Source organism: Euleptes europaea, chromosome 1, assembly GCF_029931775.1.
Source record: "Euleptes europaea isolate rEulEur1 chromosome 1, rEulEur1.hap1, whole genome shotgun sequence".
In the NCBI taxonomy this organism is placed as follows: Eukaryota; Metazoa; Chordata; class Lepidosauria; order Squamata; family Sphaerodactylidae; genus Euleptes; species Euleptes europaea.
In genome coordinates, this window is record NC_079312.1 from 130,076,977 (window position 1) to 130,095,957 (window position 18,981).

Sequence of the window (18,981 nt, forward strand, 5' to 3'; positions counted from 1 at the left end):
ATGAAGACATATGTGCAATACAAAAACTTGCATACTTTCTCATCGATATGCATTGGTCCAACAAAAGAGCATTTCCATCTAAGACTGTTAGATTCAAGTCCAGTAGCACCTTAGAGACCAACAAGATTTCAGGGGTATAAATTTATAAGAGTCAAAGCTCCCTTCATCAGATAGTACTCGAATCTAACTGTTCTACTTCAAACCAACGAGGCTACCCTCTGAAACTATCCATCTAAGACTGATTTTTAAGCGTTACTTGCAGTACTTTAGAGCTTCTCTTCTGTTATTGTCAATTGTGCATGACAGCCAGAAATGTACTTCTAAATTTGTCTGTAACATGTTATTAAATGAACTGTTGCTGGAAATCCACTTTACTATAGTATTTTGGCCTTTCTTTAATTTTTGTGTTGCCTTTGAAGACATAAGTGCATTTTTGGTGCTCACCCACAATTTTTTCATAGAAGTTCAAGCATAATCCCATTATTGATGGGATTTTTGACATTTGACTCTTTCTTCCCTTGATAAGAATGATCAGAGGCACTTGTATAAATAGGTGTCATATTATAAATGTTAGAAAATCGCACAACCACATTTTTGCTTCTCTAATAATGGGTTCTGCCATAGCATAGGTTGATCTCTCTCTCTCTCTCTCTCTCTCTCTCTCTCTCTCTCTCTCTCTCTCACTCTCTCTCATATCTAAATAACTTCTTTCCATCTTCCTTCTCTCTTCTATTTATCCTTTTCTTCCATGCCCGTATACAAGGAGGACATATGTATGTAGGATGGGGGTTTCACCCAATTGCCCCTTCTTCCTGCAACCGCTTGTACTGTGTGGCATATTGTTCATGAAGGTATCTGGGATTCTCAGGAGAGACTTTTCAGGAAAAATGGAGAGAGGGTGCTGAACAAACGTAAAGCAGGGGACAACCTGAATCCATTAATTTCGTCCACTTGTAAGAATTGGGATTGAGCCCAAAATGTTTCAGCTTGAACCAATATTTTGACCATAGTCAGGAAATCCCAAGCAGGAAGTGGTCCTAACCCCACTAAAAATTGTATACAAAATCCTTGCAGTGTTCCTCTCACTTCTAAACATGTATTGCTTGCATGGTTCACCCCCCAAAAAAAATATTCACCAAACTTATGTGTGTACTGAACCACCTGTTTGGAACCAAATGATCTAGCTGTATTTTTGGGTAACAAAATGTGGTTCTGGCCTGATTTGCATACTTCATTCTACAAACTCAATAATATAACATCTCTGACTTCTCAACCCAACCTCTCACTGTCTTACAGCAGGGGGCCCCTAAGCTTTTTGAGCCTGTGGGAACCTTTGAAATTTTGAGAGGGGGGTGGTGAACACCAACCCAAAATGGGTGACACAGGAGTAGAATTGTCAACCTCCAGGTGATGGCTAGAGATCTCCTGGGATTACAACTGATCTCCAGGCAACAGAGATCAGTTCACCTGGAGAAAATGGATGCTTTGGCCATTGGACTCTATGGCATTATCCCCCATTGATGTCCCTCCCCAAACCCCATCCTCCTCAGGCTTCACCCTCAAAGTCTCCAGGTATTTCCCAATCCAGAACTGGCAACCCTACACACAGGAGGGGCAGCTGCTATTGCAAAGATGAAAAACCCCTTTCATTTGAATGTGGGCAGCCTAGGGTTGCCAGCTCCAGGTTGGCAACCGTAGGGCAGCCAGTTAACAAACCCTGGCTCATAATGCCCTGCCCGCTTTCTGAACAGCTCAGTGGAAGAAGCCACATTGGGGAACCCTGTCTTACAACATGTGCTCTGGAGATACAATATTTGATTCATCTTGCTGTTGCTTCATTTTTCCAGGTTTCCGTGAACCCAGCATATCAACCCAATGAACTGGATTTTGTCCTGAAAAAGGTATGAAAAACCTACTGCGGTCACACACTTCTGCAATCTCTACATAGTTTCTGAAAATGCTGGATGGTCTGACTAGATAGTAACTGGGTTTGGAAGGAAGTATGGAAAAAAGAAACTCAGATGAGCAGTAGGAAAAGGCTGAAGTGTTTTGAGCATTTTAGTTTAGAAAAAAAGATGAGTAAAGGGTACAGTGGAGAAATATTTCTCTCACACTCCCACACAAACGTGCACACTCCATGCTGGAACGTCTGGACTACAAATTCTGTGTAACAGCCGCGTTGGTCTGTTGCAGCAAAAAAACAAAAGAAGTGTTTTGTGGACACTTTAAGCCTAGCAGGTTTTTTGAAATATAAGCATTCCTGAGTCCACTTCACTGGATGTGTGAAGGGACTGAAAGTCAGCAAGATTTTTATATGCTGAGAAGAAGAAAACAGTTGGAAGCAAAGGCTTAAAAGACCTTGTTTATGACATTTCTATGCAAAGCTTTAAGGAATAATGACTATACTATCACGAAGTCCTTTTGAATTTTGCACAGAAATGTCAACAAATCAGGGCTTTTCATTCATCAATCACAACCCCCCCCCACTTTGCGTATAGAAAAATCTTGTCTGAGAATGTACTTCATGCATCTGATAAAGCAAAGCTCAAGGCCGTGAAAGCTTACGTTGCAATACATTTTTTAGTTTTTAAGGTACCCCAAGACTCTTCTTTTAGTTTTGCTCTTCAAACGGAGTCCACTGGCAATAGATGAAGGACAAAAACTTTTTTGTCGAATTCTGTGATGTGGTGAGGAGGGCCCCTAGCTTTAGATGGCTGTTTTTAAAGGATTAGGCAAATTCATCAGAGGGTTTGTCTATCAGTGGATATTACCATGATACCCAAATGGAACCACTTTGTTCATAGGTAGTATACCTGTGAATTCCAGATACCAGAGGCAAGACACAGTAGAAGGCTGCCTCTGTCATGCCATACTTATGCAATTCCCAGGGGCAGCTGGTTGGAGAAGTGCTGGAGGCATGTTGGAGACGTAGCAATGCAAAAGTTTTTTCAGTACTTTGTAGAGGGCAGTCTTTTGTAATCAGATGTGAATGGTCATGCTTGATCTGTATAGAATAACCACCCTCCTCCAGTTTGTAAATAGGGTTTTTTTCCATTCATAAAAACAGTGTATGGGGAAGGTTTAAGATTCCATGCACCATGGTCCTGATCTGACCATTAACAATGTATTGTGTTAGGCCCTCATTTCCGTGAAAACTTCAGTCATTGCCAGGCAGGGAAGATAATCACAGATTAGGCCAATCTAGTTTTTTATCCCTAATAAGGAGGAATTAAAACTCTTAGGTATTTTGTGGAAAAAAATTAATCCTGCCAGGATGAAAAGGTCCCTTGCGCTTGTTTGTCTTGTTTAGCTTTAGAGCGCAGAGCTTCAAATTTAAATACAACAAGAGGTCAAATACAAATCCTGCAGTTCATGTTCCCATGCTGTGTGCTGGCCTTCTTGCTTTCCCACATGCTGTGGGAAACATTTTGGAAATTATAAGAAGGTCAGAATCACTCTTAAGAAAGCCTTTTGTTGAACTGGTGGCTTTGTATAGTTCCTGTTTGACCTGTGGAGTGTGCTGTTTTTGTTTATTCATTTATGACTTCTTCCAATCAAATTTTTATCTAAACCAAGCATTTAATATGCACTGGGCGCAATATGAAGTAGCTACACTCCCCTAAACCCATCATCTTCAATTGGTTTAGAAGGGTATAATATAAGCTAGCTGTAGGGTTGCCAACGTCCAGATGGTGGGTGGCAATCTCCTGCTATTACAGCTGATCTCCAGCCAATTGAGATCAGTTCACCTGGAGAAAATGGCCACTTTGGCAATTGGACTCTATGGCATTGAAGTCCCTCCCCTCCCCAAACTCTGCCCTCCTCTGGCTCCACCCCAAAAACCTGCTGGTGGCAAAGAGGGACCTGGCAGCCCTAGCTAGCTGATATTAGCTCGCTTTAGATGGTACACTTATTACTTAGTTTTATTTTAAAATTTATTTAAAACACTTGTAATACACTGTTGTCTGGAAATAGAGAGACTAGCTTATGAAAAATTAAAATTCCAAAACATTATATCAATATGTTAAAACTACCCATTCAAATAACATCAGTAATTAAGACACGTCCTGACCTGGATAGCCCAGGCTAGCCCAGTCTTGTCAGATCTCAGAGTCGGCCTTGGTTAGTATTTGGATGGGAGACCACTAAGGAATACCAGGGTCATGAAACAGAGACAGGCAATAGTAAACCACCGCTGAACATCTCTTGCTTGAAAACCGTGCCAGGGGTCACTATAAGTCAGCAGTGACTTGACAGAAAAATAAAATAAAACACAGGACCTAAATAAATGTCAACATAAAGTCAGTCTTTACACCTACTGCTAACCACCCTCAAAAGCCCTTGTGAATAGAGGATGGGTGAAATAAATGTACTAGATAGATAAATAATCAGATAACAATAGAGACAATAGCTGCTAAAATAAAACAGTAATATCAGACAGGTAAAAGAACCCCACACCTCAGAAAAGCATTAAGAAAATCCAGGAATTAAACTGATGCTGGAAAAATAAATCAAACTTGGAACTAGATGGAAGGTAGTAGGAAAGACATTCCATAACCCACGAGCCCCAACAGAAAAGGCTCCGTCCTTGGCAACCCATTTCACCATTGAATATGGGGCAGGGGTGGCTTAAGAGCAGGAACTTTGATGAGAGATGTAACAATCAGGCTGGTTCATGGTTGTAAAGAGATGATATAAAGATGAAAATAAGAAAACAAATTCTTGTGAATTATTATTGCTTAACATGCTGCTGTTATGCTGCTAAGTACATGGTAAGAGACAGTGGAGGAGCAGGTGAGAGGAAGAAGTAAAACATTTTAATTCACCTACAACAGTGAAAAATCTTGGTTTGTTCCTGCTCCCACTGTAACCAGTAAGACTTGCTTTCATAGGACTAAATGGTTATTGCCTAATTTAACCCTTGAGAAGAAGCTATTTAACAACATGCTGTTTGAGCTCCTATTCAGCCACCTGCAAGTGAAATGCCTGCTAGAATGAGTGGCTGTGATTGTTTTCCTCTGTAAAAGCAAATGGGATGGTTTCGGATACCGTGATCGTAAAACATGGTTCTTGTCTAATAACTTGAGTTGGGTTGAAGGGCTTTTATTTTAAGCTTGTGGGGCTTTTCTTCTCATGCATCATATAGCTGCCACTGCGAATGGTGTTTCAGACAGAATGTTCTTCTGCTACTGGATTAAAGACATTTTCCATCTTGATGAGGTTTGATTTCCTATTAAGGGTCCAGTAATGACCATACTTGTTTGGGGAAGGATTTGCACCAATACATTTATAAAAATACACAGTGGAACAGATTCCTTGATTTTACATGGATACATTTGTGTCTCATCTTGTTACAGGTGGCATGCTGGCTGCCACTCTTGTCTCATATCGAACTCTGATCTTTCTTATACAAGTGATTGTGTTTGAACTTGGGAGTACAGAAATACTTGCCATGGTGACCAAAGGGAACCTCCAAATTCACAGCCAGTAAACCTCTGAGTACCAGTGCTGGGAGGACAACATCAGGGAAAGGCTTTGGTCTCTATGCCCAGTTGTTGTGCCTCTAAAGTAACTGGTTGGCCACTGTGTGAGAGAGAATCCTGGACTAGATGGATCACTGGTCTGATCCATCTGATTACATAAGAGTCTTTCATACCCCTTCCAGTTCAACTGTCCTTCAATTAATCCTCGGTGCATCAAAGGGCTATAATGGCAAGACCAAGGAAAACTGATCCGCTTGTAATGTGAAGAATGAGTACATTCCCGCCCGCGGACCTTTCCCTTAGTGTATTACCACACCATCCCCGGCGAGCCATGAGGGATTCTGCTCACTATTTTCTCTCCAGTGTGGTACTATTGTATAACCTGTATTTCCAACATACTTTCTATATCCTAATCCCCATCCCCCATTTCTTTAGGTTGGCTGCAAAGCACTGGTGTTTCCCACACAATTTAAAACACAGAAATACTATGAGCTCTTGAAGCAAGTTTGCCCGGAGCTGGGGCAGTCTAGCCCTGGAGCACTAAAAAGCAAAAAGTAAGTACTACTCTGTTCCTCACCTCACAGTAGGGTTGCTAGGTCCCTCTTTACTGCTGGTGGGAGATTTTGGGGGCGGAGCCTGAGGAGGATGGGGTTTGGGGAGGGACTTCAATGCCATAGAATCCAATTGCCAGAGCGACCATTTTCTCCAGGTGAACTGATCTCTGTAATAGCAGGAAATCTCCAGCTAGTACCTGGCAGTTGGCAACCCTACCTCACAGGCCTCTTCTAAGGCCAGCTCTTATGCATGGTTTTGACCAATTGTCAGGCATGTGTCAGAGTAAATGCCAAGCTGAGGGTGATCAGGAGCCATGCGCTTCAGGGAAACTTGATGGCTGTAAAGCTTGCTCCAGTTCTGGCACCTTCACTGCTTGCTACATTTTCTTCTATGCCAGTGAGACTGCCAGTGGCAATAATGCAGAAGGCTTAAGACTATTTATTTACAAAATTTACATCCTGTCTTTCTGCCTTCATCAGGGCCACCAAGGTAGCTAACAGATTAAAAATATACATAATAAAAACACATCTTAAAAACCATTGAAAAAACAACCCCTTGCATCATTAAAACCAAGTTAAAATACACATGCAAAACTATAAACACAAATTCAAACATAGGGCAGGAAGGAGGGATCACTGCTGGAAGATATCAAAAGAAGGGGATAGAGAGTCTCTCCTGGGGACAGAGTACTAGGGTTTTGGTGCCATGACCAAGAAGACCCTTTCCCAGGTTGCCACAAGCCTAATCTCAGAAGGTATCTGAAGCAGGGCATGCTACCAAGCCATATAAGACTGTAAAGCTCAATACTAGCACCTTGAATTGTGCCTGCAAACAAACTGAGAGCCTGTGAAGACGGGCCAAGACTGGAGTGGTACTGTGCCTACAACCCACTCCAGCCAACGTCCTGGCAGCAGCATTCTGTGAAATGCAGGAGAAAAGGGGCCACACCGAAGACGAAGCAAGTAAATACATAATGGAAAAAAAAGAATTGTTTTATTTAGATATACTGCCCCTAAATGTTTCATCTACACTTCTTCAGGGGGAATCTACCTATATGAATATAAATAGAAAGAACAATGCCATTAAAAACAGAATTGAAATCAAATATAGAGCATGTGAAAAGTGGTTAAATGTATCCAGAACCACAAATCCATGAGAATGTTACAGAAATGATACAGGTGCAATGCATAGTTGGAAACAAAGATCTTAAAACAAAAAGTTGTATGCAACACTCCAAAACTTCCACAAATTAGACAAATGTATAGATCTAACCTGTGTAATTGTATCAAGCCGTTCCCACAGTAACAGAATTTCAGAGAGTTTGGCACGCACCCCCCCAGCAGTCTGTTCCCAGATTCTCTGCTTGAGTCAAGGTTGTCTGTATTCCTGTTTCCCCCTGTTACTGACTAGGGTTGTGTATATTGATAAAGCCGAACCAAAAATAAACCTGAAATTAGCAATTTCGGCAATATTCGGGTTTCAGTTTTACCAAATACCAAGACCCGGGAATAAAGCCGAATTAGGATAGCCTGTCACCAAATCAGCCAAATAGGTATTTGGCTTTTTTCAGCTTCGGCTTTCCTCAGGCTTTTCCCTTTAGGAATATTTAAAAATGAGCTCTGGGGGAGGCATTTTTAGTGGTAGAGTTCCCAAATTTTCAGGGTAGCTTCAAGGGGCTCTCCTTGCAGAACCTTAAAGTTTGGTGAAGATGGGAAATTCACAATTACGCAGGCCCATTGCAAGCATTCATGGGAAACCTAATTTTACCACGACTCTTTGGAGAGGAAGCAGCCATTACAGACTATGAAAAGTAAGTCTTTTTAAAATTCTCCCAGTGGACATTTTTGGAGGTAAAGTCACCAAATTTGCAGCGTAGCTTCAAGGGACTCTCCTTGCATGAACCCCAAGGGTTGGCAAAGTTTGGGACAGGAGGTCCGATTTTATGGGGTCCAGAAGGGGTCGCCCCCTTCCTCCATAGAGAAGTATGGTAAAGTTTACAATGCTTCTCTATGAAGGGGGGGGAAACCTCTTCCAGACTCCATAAAATCTGACCCCCTGACCCAATCTTCACCAGACTTCGAGGTTCCTGCAGGGAGAGTCCCATGAAGTTACCCTGAAAATTTGGGAACTCCAAAAATGCCCCCACAGGAGCTTCGAAAAAATCTCCATAGACTATAATGGACCCAAATTTTGTCGGTGAACCCGGAAATAAAGCCAAAATACCCCTTGACCAGTATGAGTATTCAGCTTATTCTGGGTTTACAAAAAAAAAAAAAGAAAATCCGGTCTAATAAACCCAAACCTGAAATTTACCGATTTTTTTTTTTTTGCACAACCCTATTACTGACCATTCTGCCCGCTGTCGTCAGCCTACCGGAGCTTTCTGTCGTCATCACCCTGGACTCCAAGCTGCCTGGCGCATTCCAGATAGCCGATGTGATGCAGGCTGGAGACAGCAGCCACGAGAAGCAGCTGCAGGACATCCGAAAGACGCTGGCCTACCAAGAGCCCATCAACATCCAGTTCACTTCAGTGGGTACAGCATGTCACCATTTTGTCACCATTTGTGCTCAGAAAATACAAGCTGTCATGTCAGGAATAGTGCACTGTGTGCCACAGGAGCATAAAACTGAGAAGCTTGCAAGCAGTTATATGGATCCCCTACATTTGGATATATTTATTTTTCTGGGGATAATTTCCTTTCTTTTAAAATAGTTGGGTTTTGTAGAATCTGGAGTATCTTGAGAGGGGAAAAGGCAAATAAGGAACTTGGCAGGGAATGTATTATGATGGAAATGTATTAAACGGAGCTGTCTAAGGCACAGAAAATCCATCTGCAATCCTCATCAGGATCTGTCCAGATTTTCTTTTGTACCTGTACATTTTCATTGATTAGTTGACATCTGTCTTCCTACTTTAGACGTTCCTAGCTAGTAGAAGCTTCCTAAGAAGCAGGAGCAAGCAGCTTACCATTTGGCCACCTGGGAATCCTGTGCTGTATCCTCCTACCTTTGGAAAAACTTAAAATAAGGCCTTCTGACCTGGTAGGCAAAGCTGCGATTCTGATCATAGGCCTGGTCTACACACGTGGTAAAGTTAGGTAGTAGAATCCTAAGGCAGTATAATGGGCTATACCACTTCAGACGATGGGTGGGGAAAGTAACATTGTTAATGTTTCCCCACAGAAAAACTCCCCGCAAATAAACCTTTAGCACAGTTAGGGTGATAGGGGCTCTAGTCTCTTAACACTGTGTGCTATTCATTTCTTTGAATATCTATATTCCTCTTTTCTCCCCAAAATGGCTTACAGCAACTGAAAAATGCAATGCAAATAAACCAAAAACAAATAAACAGCAAACTATATTCCTATCTTGGTCTAGTCCTGGATGCAGAGGCTAGCTCCGTTGAAGAAACCAGCTGCGAGCCATGGCTGAGAACCAAGAGCCTTTGGCTTATGCCCCAGGGCTCACACCTCTGTTTCAAATAATGTAATCCTTCCCCTGCAGCCTGAAGTGGTATGCCCCCTCCTGCCTCCTCATTACGACCAGATTCTCCTCCATGCGTAGATCAGGCTGACACTGGGAAGTACTGCAAGATCAGCTTGCTCAAGCTGACTTTTGAGATAGCTAGGATTGAGCAGGATGTGTTGTTTACAGGTAAGCACTCTTGACAATTGGACTGATTTCTGCACAGAGTCCTGAGCCCGTACCCCTTCCCTACCTGTTGCCACCATACCTTTCATCTCATTCCTTGGACATGTAACGTGTCCTCTTTGTCTCTCTGTCTTGACCTTACTTTACTTCCCCCCCTTTGGAGAAATACATTACCTCCTTTACAGCACCTGATTTCTTAAATATGACTGTGGATTGATGTGTAGGGCAGGTATTCTGTTTTTCTGAAGTACAAATGGGTCTTTGGCTGTTGGAATTCTTTTTAAAAAAAAGATATAGGTGAAAGCAAGAAAAAAGGGCAAAAAACTGTTCCAGTAGCTCAGTAAAAACCAATCTATGGAATATAACTTTTTCATATAATATATCCAGATGCCAAGCTTCTGTGTCCCAAAAATAAGAGCTGCTGTTTAAACAAAGTGTCTAGCTCTGACTGTATGTAGGCTAAAATCCACTAGATGTCATCCTTTCGTTAGCTAATACGCCTGGCTTGCTTCACTAATCTGTCGTAGACATAGGCTTGCATAGGCCTCCACGAAGTCTCGTGGTGTTTTACATAAAAAAAAAACCTTAGTATCACCCTTATTTCTTCCTGGAGGGAGCAGGAGTGCCCAGCACTTACACAAGTACTCAGGCCCCCTCCTCCCCTTCGTTTTCCCTTGGGTGAAATGCTTTTCTTATCAGTCACTTTCACTTTCCCATCCAGGAACGGCAAGGAGCCAATGGGGGGGGGGGACTTCTTCTGCTTCACTCTTCTGATCCTTTTATTGGTTAAACGCCTCTTTTTTTCCCACCACTCTCCTCAACCCCACTGCTTAGCCACAGCTTCCAAGCAGACTCTTGAAAGAGTTAAGAAAGCTCTCTTCAGCTTTCAGCTTGCCACAGCCACAATCTCCAGTCATGCTTCTCCCCATGCTCCGCAAAGGGAGATTTTTAAAAGCACCACGGCTTCTTACTCTGCTCCTCTTCTTTACTCCTCTTAGATCTTGTCACCTTCTTTCCAGTCCAACATCCGTACAGGCGAGACAAACACTTAAACAAGACTTACAAACACTGAACAAAGTTGGTGTGGGCTGGGACTAGTCAGGATTCCTCTCGTCGCTCTTCCCTTTGATACATCTGCATCACTATTGATTTTGCAGCAGCAGCCAGCCAACAAGGGCCTCTAAATTAGAGGGGTGTGAATGTTAGGAAAGGGTTCCTTACTCCTCCGGTCCCAATCACGTGACCAGAACCTCCAAAACAGAGAGGGAAACCAGATGCTCAACCCAATGATTCAGCTCAACCCAACCCCTTTCTGACTATATATTACTCTTCCTACACACTTGACACTGAGAGACACTGTCCTTCAGTGTTACTCCTCTGAAGATGCCTGCCACAGCTGCAGGCGAAACGTCAGGAAAGAAAATACCAAGACCACGGTTACACAGCCCGGATAACCCACAAGAACCAATGAACTCTGACCGTGAAGGCCTTCGACAATATTTTGAAACCAGATGCGTTTTTATAGGCACATCTCTGCCGACCCGCCATTCACCGGAATGTGCTTTACTTTTAGCGCTGTGTTATGTGTTGGTTTTAAAGCATTGTAGCCAGCCCCCAAGGTGGAGCAGGGTGGGATTTCAATGAATAAATGCCTTCTCTCTTTCCTTTAGGGGACAACAGGGAGCCCCAAAGGGGCCACACTCTCACACCACAACATTGTGAACAATGCATACCTGATTGGTATGAGGCTGGGAGTTGATACTGAGGTAAAACATCTGAATCTGTTGTTCAGTATTGAAGTTGGCGGTTCTGACTAAAGAATAATGTCCCCTAAATAATTTAGATATTTGTACCCTACTTTTATCCCCATTGAGGGCACAAAGCGGCTTACAACATTAGTCTCCATAGCCGTCCCCATTTTATCCTCGCAACGATAGGTTAGGTTGGGAAAGCTTGACTATAGCAGAGTGGGGAACTGAGCCTGCCTAGCCCACTAACCACTACCCCAGCAGTCTCCAGCGTGGTGTAGAGCAGTGGACTCTAATCTGGAGAACCGGGTTTGATTCCCTGCTCCTCCACATGAGCAACAGACTCTAATCTGGTGAACCGGGTTGGTTTCCCTGCTCCTCCACATGAAGCCTGCTGGGTGACCATGGGCTAGTCACAGCTCTCTCAAAACTCTCTCAGCCCTATCTACCGCACAAGGTGCCTGTTGTGGGGGGGAGGAAGGGAGGGCGATTGTAGGCCACTTTGAGAGTCCTTAAGATAGAGAAAAGCGGGGTATAAAAACCAACTCTTCTTCTTCCAACCTTTTAAAGCCTGTGGGCATCTTTAGAATTCTGTGGCAGGCCAAACCGCAAAATGGCTATGCGGGAAGCAGAAACAGCCACAAAATGTCAGGGAACGAAGTTAATGCATAACTGTAATGGTAACTCTTCAGCATTTCAGGCAGAGGCTGTGTTTAACCGGATGCATTTTAAAATTAACCTATTGTTTAAAAATATTTTCTTGCATACACACAGCTTACCTTACACCGTGAAAATCCTCGTGCTGTGGTGGCTGCTGCTGCAGCAACATTTTTTTAAAAATCTGCACAACAAATTAGATCTTCAGTGGCCAATCAGAATCTCTCATGGGTAAAAGCCCCACCCGCTTTATAAAAGCACTTGGGGGGCACCAGGAAAGGTGTCAGCAGGTGCCATGGGTGGCACGCTAGGGATCCCTACTTCTCACCATGCCGACTGCCAGTTATCTGAACATTTTCAGTATTTTCTCTAGGAACTGAGGGTTAGTAATTCTGTCATTTTCCCCACAAAGAGCAACAGTTAGGGTTGTGTACCTGCCATGGGGCTCTAGTTTTCTAGTTGCCTTGTTTATTCACTTAGCCTGAGTGCCTCATATTCATATTCTGTGAAAATCACTGATTGCTCAGGTTGATTTCTACATATGGATTATTGTGTAGTGATGAAATTTTATTATTATTATCAGAGGGAGATAGATCATGATGGGTAGCTGTGTTTGTCTGTAGCAGTAGAAAAGAGCGAGAGTCCAGTAGCACCTTAAAGACTAACAGCATTTCTGGCAGGGTAGGAGCTTTCGTGAGCCACAGCTCACTTCTTCAGCTCTTCAGAAGTGAGCTGTGACTCACAGAGCGAGATAGGCACTGAAGAAGTATAGCTCTTCAATGTTTGTTTTTCTCCCAGTCCCTGATCCATATAACCCCAGCTCTTTCCGATTTCGCCTCTTGTTGGCATCACTTAATATATGTCACAGTAAGCCGTAGGAATAGTTAAAATCAACACTGATTACTGTGTTTTCCTTGACCCTAGCAAGCCCGTTGTTGTGTTCCTGTTCCTCTTTACCACTGCCTGGGCTCTGTGATAGGCTGCATGGTGATGGCAATTCATGGTGCCTCTCTTATCTTCCCGTCTTTAAGCTTTGAGTCTAAAGCTTCGCTGAAGGCACTGGGGCAGGAGAAGTAAGTGTCTGGCTCGCTCTTTAAAGATCTGAATACTGTCAGGACCAGAACTCATTTTGTGTTTCTGCCGCCATTCAGCCACAGCTTCTGGTCTGTTAACATCTCTTTTGAGGCATAGCCATAGCCTCATGGACTCACCCCTCTGTGTGTCAAACTGCTGACACTTCTTTTCTCTCTCCCCTAAGAATGTAGTAATGAATCAGAAATGGATGCATATTATGCAATATCTAAGGTCCGTGACTGAGATTTGATATTATATGGAAACAACTGTGCCTCAGTAAGGATGGGACAGCCTTGCAACTAGGAGCAAGCAGTTGCTCCAGAAAAAAAAGACCTGTAATTATTCTTCCTTTGCCCATGTGATTATGGAAAGGTAATAGGATTTGCATGTCACAAAATCACTCTGAAATTGTTCCTGTGTTTAGTCATCTCAGACATTTGCTGCTTGCCCTAGAAGAATAAGATTGAACAGCTGATTTGCAGCCAGTGAACATTTTTAAAGTAAAAAAAGCACCTTGTTTACCATGGGCGCTATCCTTTCTGGGAGTATTCGAAAAAGCAAGCAGTAAATGGTTTTGCCATTTCATAGTCCTCAGTTCAGTCTGCTTTATTGCATTCATACCTGGTCGTTGCTGTACTGGTTAGCATGACTATATCCACCCCCCAAGGGGTGTTTAGTACTTTTATATTTCTCCAGATCAGGCCTTTTTTTCTACCACAGGGTTTAATACAGTGTGACTTCGGATTGTCTTCATAATATCTGACAGCACCATATCAGAGGGTATGGGGTTTCTTCTTGTATACTTCTGGAAGCTGATAAAGACCAGGTGTTTGGGTGGTTTTTGCAGGTGGGCTGGGACATCTGGTGAGATGCATGCAGTGCTTGAATGCTCGTTTGCATTTACATTTTTGAAAGCATTTTTCCCAAAGTTGCAAGGAGAGGTTGCTCAAGATTGGAGGTAACATTGAAATATTATACTCCAAATCTAGTTTGGGTGGAGGACATACTTGTGCTCATGTACCTGTCCAAGCAAACTGTAATTTGTTCATCTTTATCCCTCCTTTGAAGATGCACCCACATATATGGCACTCCAACCATGTTCATAGATATGCTAGGACAGCCCGACTTTGACACCTATGATGTCTCAAGTGTTCGGGGAGGTAAGTGTAGAACCTAAATGTTTAAATGAGACATTTCAGCTGATTTTGAAAAGATAGTTGCTTAAATGTAATTTCTACTAACCAGTTAATGTACATTTGAAGCTATTGATTTGCATTGATCAGTACATTACCCAACCCTCAATGTATGTGCCTTTTCGGGCTATCAAAAGAAGTGTAAAATGGCTTGCAACCTAACAAACATAAGCTACCATTTATAATTAGAAAGAAAAGTTGTCTATAATGTTTAACTTTTCAACCCCTGTTACAGGAACTAAGACCAGGACCAAAATAGCTTTCAAAATAAGGAAGTGTAACCATATAGCATAGTTTCACTATTTACAATTTCCATTCATCAACTAAAATTGGTTCTGACTGATCAAATAGTTACAGCTCTAACAATTTAAATGATCAGAAGCTTGCAGGGACTGTTTAAATTTCTCAAAGCAGCGTGGTGTTACTCAGTCCCAAAGTCTGAAGGAACTTGGTGACCAATCCTAAGCAAGTCTACTCAGAAACTTATTCAGGTCTATTAAGTGGGCCTTACAACCCAGGAAAGTGTTCTGAGGATGTAGCATGTTGATTCAGGAGGTTTGTGGGAAAACCAGAGGCAGAAGACCCTGTTTCCCCACCCTCCCTGAAAATGTTTGGCTATTGCTTGCCTTGACACAAGAGTCCCGCATGCTCAGTAGGTAGCTGCCACCATGCCTGTTACTTTAAGATCTTAGGCAGAATCTGATAGACCCCCTCTTCTGCTGTCTGTCATGCACATCCATCCCTCCTCCAACTAAACATGCATCCTGGCTCAACTGAAAGCTGACCTACACATAACCCGATCCTTTTGCACTTGGGTGATCTGAGGATACACAGGCTCTTAAGTATTTGGAAAACAGGAAAGAGGGATGTTGCATATAACTACTTGCATGGACAAAGGAAAGTGGGAAAGGATTTCAGACAAGGGAGGATGCGAAACAGAATTAAAATAACACACTAAGCTTATGCAACCTGACTAAACTGGTTCCCTAATTTAACAGCTTATAGTTCTTCATAGATCCTGAGCCGCGTTGGCCTGACATGGGCTATTACAGAAGGAAGAAGGTGCCTTTCCTTGCTGGGAAACTCCCTCAGACCAAGGGTTCCCTGGAAAGCACCCTCATAACCAGCTGCTACCACTCAGGCACCTCCTGAGAACATCTAGTCTGACCCACTGAGAAGGTATCCTAGTGCAGTACTAGAGCAATAACAAAGTAACAGAGTAAAAACCCTGAAAAATACCGTATAATAAATTATGTAGCTCCCATGTAATCTAACACACAGGGGAAAAGATTAAGCAAAATATCTAAGAAAGATAGATTGTACTAAACACAGCCCAAAAATGTACTTATGAAAAGTGTATTATAAAAGGGGGAGGGAAAGAAGAAAAAAAAGGGGAAAGGTGGTTGGATTAAAAAAGGCATGGAAAAAGAGCAAAACAAAAAATACTGGGAAAAGGCACACAGTAATACAGCGCACAGACTTTCTAATAAAAAGCAATACAGATAATCTAATTCAGTTAATTCAGTTAATTCCATCAGGCTTGCTAAGTTTTGAACCATCAGATCCCCCATTATGTTTCTTCACATATTTGTATGAAAGAATAGTAGAGTGGAGAAAAGCAACCGGCAGGATGTGTTTGTGTGAACCAGTAAACAGATGGTAATCCTCATCCAAAATGTGTGTTTCTTCTTCTTGTTAATAATTTGAAAGTTTCCAGGATTCCTTCCCTGCCCCCCCTTAGTTGTTGCTGAAAGCACAAGGAGGACAGCATGGTCATTTATGCATGGGAGTTTTACCTGAGGTTCATTGCTCGCTGGACCCACACCTTCCTGTTGGGAATCTATGCACCAGCAGTCTCCAAGCTCAAATCAAGTCCCCGCCCCTTTAAAATGCTGCTTTGTAATTGGCTTACTTTGTAGTGTTTACTGTGAGAGGAATCCCCCCCCCCAAACCCAACTGCTGCATAAAAAGGCATTTTAAGAAGGAAAAACAAAAAATGGAGCAATCTGAAGGGGGGGAGAGAGAAATCTAAACCTTGTTTTTAAAAAAGCCTTTCTTCTGCTCCTAAAGAGCTCTGAGGAAGCATTTGAGGAAGCACCTCTTTACATGCTGCTTTGTAATTGGCTGCATACTTTCTGTGATAGAAACCAAGCTTGGATGTCCTGCACTTAGCCTCATGCACGGGAATTTCACCCAGGCTTTGCTCAGGGGAGACGGAAGAATCAGTCTAATAGAGGGACGGAAAGTCCCGGGATTTGTGAGGGCTGGCAGCGAGGTCATCTCTAATGAACAGAAAACTCATGCATACCTCCATGACTGGGGGAGAATGTGAGTGAAAGTTCTCATGCATAAATAAACGACCTATGTTTTCTTCTCTTCTTATTCCTACATCTACCAGTGTGTGGCAGCAGATGCTAGGTACACTGCAATCTTGCATTCTATAGCTATCCGTATATCGAAGTGAATAGAAGTAGTTCAAAAGTAGATCTTTGCAAACAAACATCACACTAGCAAGTTGTTGATGTTGTTGTTAATAATAATATAATTGTGAATTATAATTAAAAATGAAAACTGAGAGCCATGAGCTGCTAGCAATAGAGAACAAGCTACACTCAGATTCATAGAGACTACCCACACTGGTTCAGATTTGGTTGTGTCAGAATCTCAATTAAGTTGGGAAATTTCCAGGCTCAGATTTGGGTTTATCTTGTAATGGAACAGTAAGAATGGGAACCATCCTCCATACTGGTAACTGCATTTAAAATGTACAGGGCCCTGCAAGACTGCAAGGAAGCCATGCTTGTTTTTGTTTTATTTTTCCCCATTTTGCAGGAATCATTGCAGGGTCACCAGCACCTCCTGAAATTCTTAAGAAGATCATAACGAAAATGAACATGCAGGAGATGGTGGTATGTCAGTTTTCAACTTTGGGTTGCACAGTTTCCTTTAGTGTAATGAACTTTGGAGGACTTTCTTTGTGTGGCCCTCATGGTCAGAAATATGGTGTGCGGGTCAGGGCCTACTCAGTGCTGGCACTGAGAGTCGAATAATCCAGTCCTAAGCAGAATCACACCATTCTAAGGCTATTGTCTTCAATGGACTTAGAAGGACGCAACTCGGCTTAGCATTACACTGTAGATCTTCCTCCTAAGGGAAGTTTGCTTCATTCTCTCTCTAGTGGTGTTTTGGCATGACCACACCAGGCAAAATTGGAGCTTTTCAGTAGAGCCTTTGGGTGCAGCTGTTTCTGATTCTATTGTTGGCTCCTGTTCTTCTCTGTGAGATTCTTAGGGCTTAAACAGATGGACTCTGGGAGTTCTGTGTCCAGAGATCTCAACATTTTTATAAACTCAGTTATCAGGTGTGCAGAAGCCTGATTTAGATTGAGACTGTGGCATGAGGGCAGGCATTTTAAAGGCTCCCCCCTTCACTGTTTTTCTGATTTAAAATAGCCCCCAGGGGTATTTTTGGACAAACAAGAAGAAGAGTTGGTTTTTACATGCCAACTTTCTCCACGGCTTAAGGAAGAATCAAACCTGTTTACAATCACCTTCCCTTCCCCTCCCCACAACAGACACCCTGTAAGGTAGGTGGGGCTGAGTGAGCTCTAAGAGAGCTGTGTCTAGCCCAGGGTCACCCAGCTGGCTTCATGTGTAGGAGTGGGGAAACCAACCCGGTTCATCAGATTAGCATCTGCTGCTCATGTGGAGGAGTGGGGAATCAAACTCTAGGAACAGCAACAGATAATTTGGGGGGTGGGGGAAGAAACATGGGGTAAATACTATGAGAAGAGATTTGTCAAAGCTTTAAGGAATTTTCTTAAAACCTGAGCTGAACATTGTTTGCATTTATTTTCTGGTTATACTGAACGGGAATTCACTCCTCCCACCCCCGGTCCATTTGAGTACGCTGCTTCAAATCTTCATACCTCAGTCCCTTAAGAAAAAGTCCTTACTGGGTAAAGCGTTTGGATGTTTCCATGCAGATCCAGCCAAATTGGTGGCGTTCATACTTACATTGACCCCTCCCCCCCCAAATGGTACGCACACATGTACTTTTCTTGCTTCTGGGTATGTGAGTTTCTGAAAACCGTTCTGTGTGATTTCTCACAGGTGCACAGTACCTAACCAAGAGGGCTTTCATATAAAGGTGTGCATTGCCTCATAGTCCTGTGCCATTAATAATGGAGAGCTCTCAGTGATCATGGATCGTGAACACCTAGCCTAGTGGTTACTAGACTAGCATATCTATAGGGCTGGTAAATGTTCTGACTCCCACCTATTTGAGTGTGAACTGTAGGATGGGCAAGAGAGCAAGAACTTCTCCTGTTGGCTTCTCCTGATGGCGCTTATGCTTCTGTGGCACAGTAACCTGTGAGAAGCTACCTGGTAAATATTGCACATGTTTCTTGGCCTTAGGCCAGTCATGGTCTATCAGCCTAGCCTACATCACAGGGTTGTTGCGAGGATAAAATGGAGGAGAGAAGTACCATGGGGGAAAGGCAGGATAAAAATGGACCAGATAGATGAGTGTACACAAAGCTCCCTGCGCTGGGATCCCACAATTAATACTGGAGTCGTACAACAATCATTACATGGTTCACACATCCCCACCTTCT

At 42.8% G+C, this 18,981-nt stretch overlaps 1 protein-coding gene across 1 annotated transcript in view; it reads left to right on the forward strand.

Annotated features, from left to right (window-relative positions):
- ACSF2 (acyl-CoA synthetase family member 2) overlaps positions 1-18,981 on the forward strand; it is a 68,519-nt gene that overhangs the window by 18,932 nt on the left and 30,606 nt on the right. Inside the window, exons 4-10 of the mRNA XM_056862369.1 lie at positions 1,848-1,901; positions 5,919-6,037; positions 8,408-8,570; positions 11,362-11,457; positions 13,021-13,169; positions 14,239-14,330; positions 17,196-17,272. Of these exons, the coding sequence (XP_056718347.1) occupies positions 1,848-1,901; positions 5,919-6,037; positions 8,408-8,570; positions 11,362-11,457; positions 13,021-13,169; positions 14,239-14,330; positions 17,196-17,272 (750 nt within the window). The remainder of the gene's footprint in view (positions 1-1,847; positions 1,902-5,918; positions 6,038-8,407; positions 8,571-11,361; positions 11,458-13,020; positions 13,170-14,238; positions 14,331-17,195; positions 17,273-18,981) is intronic.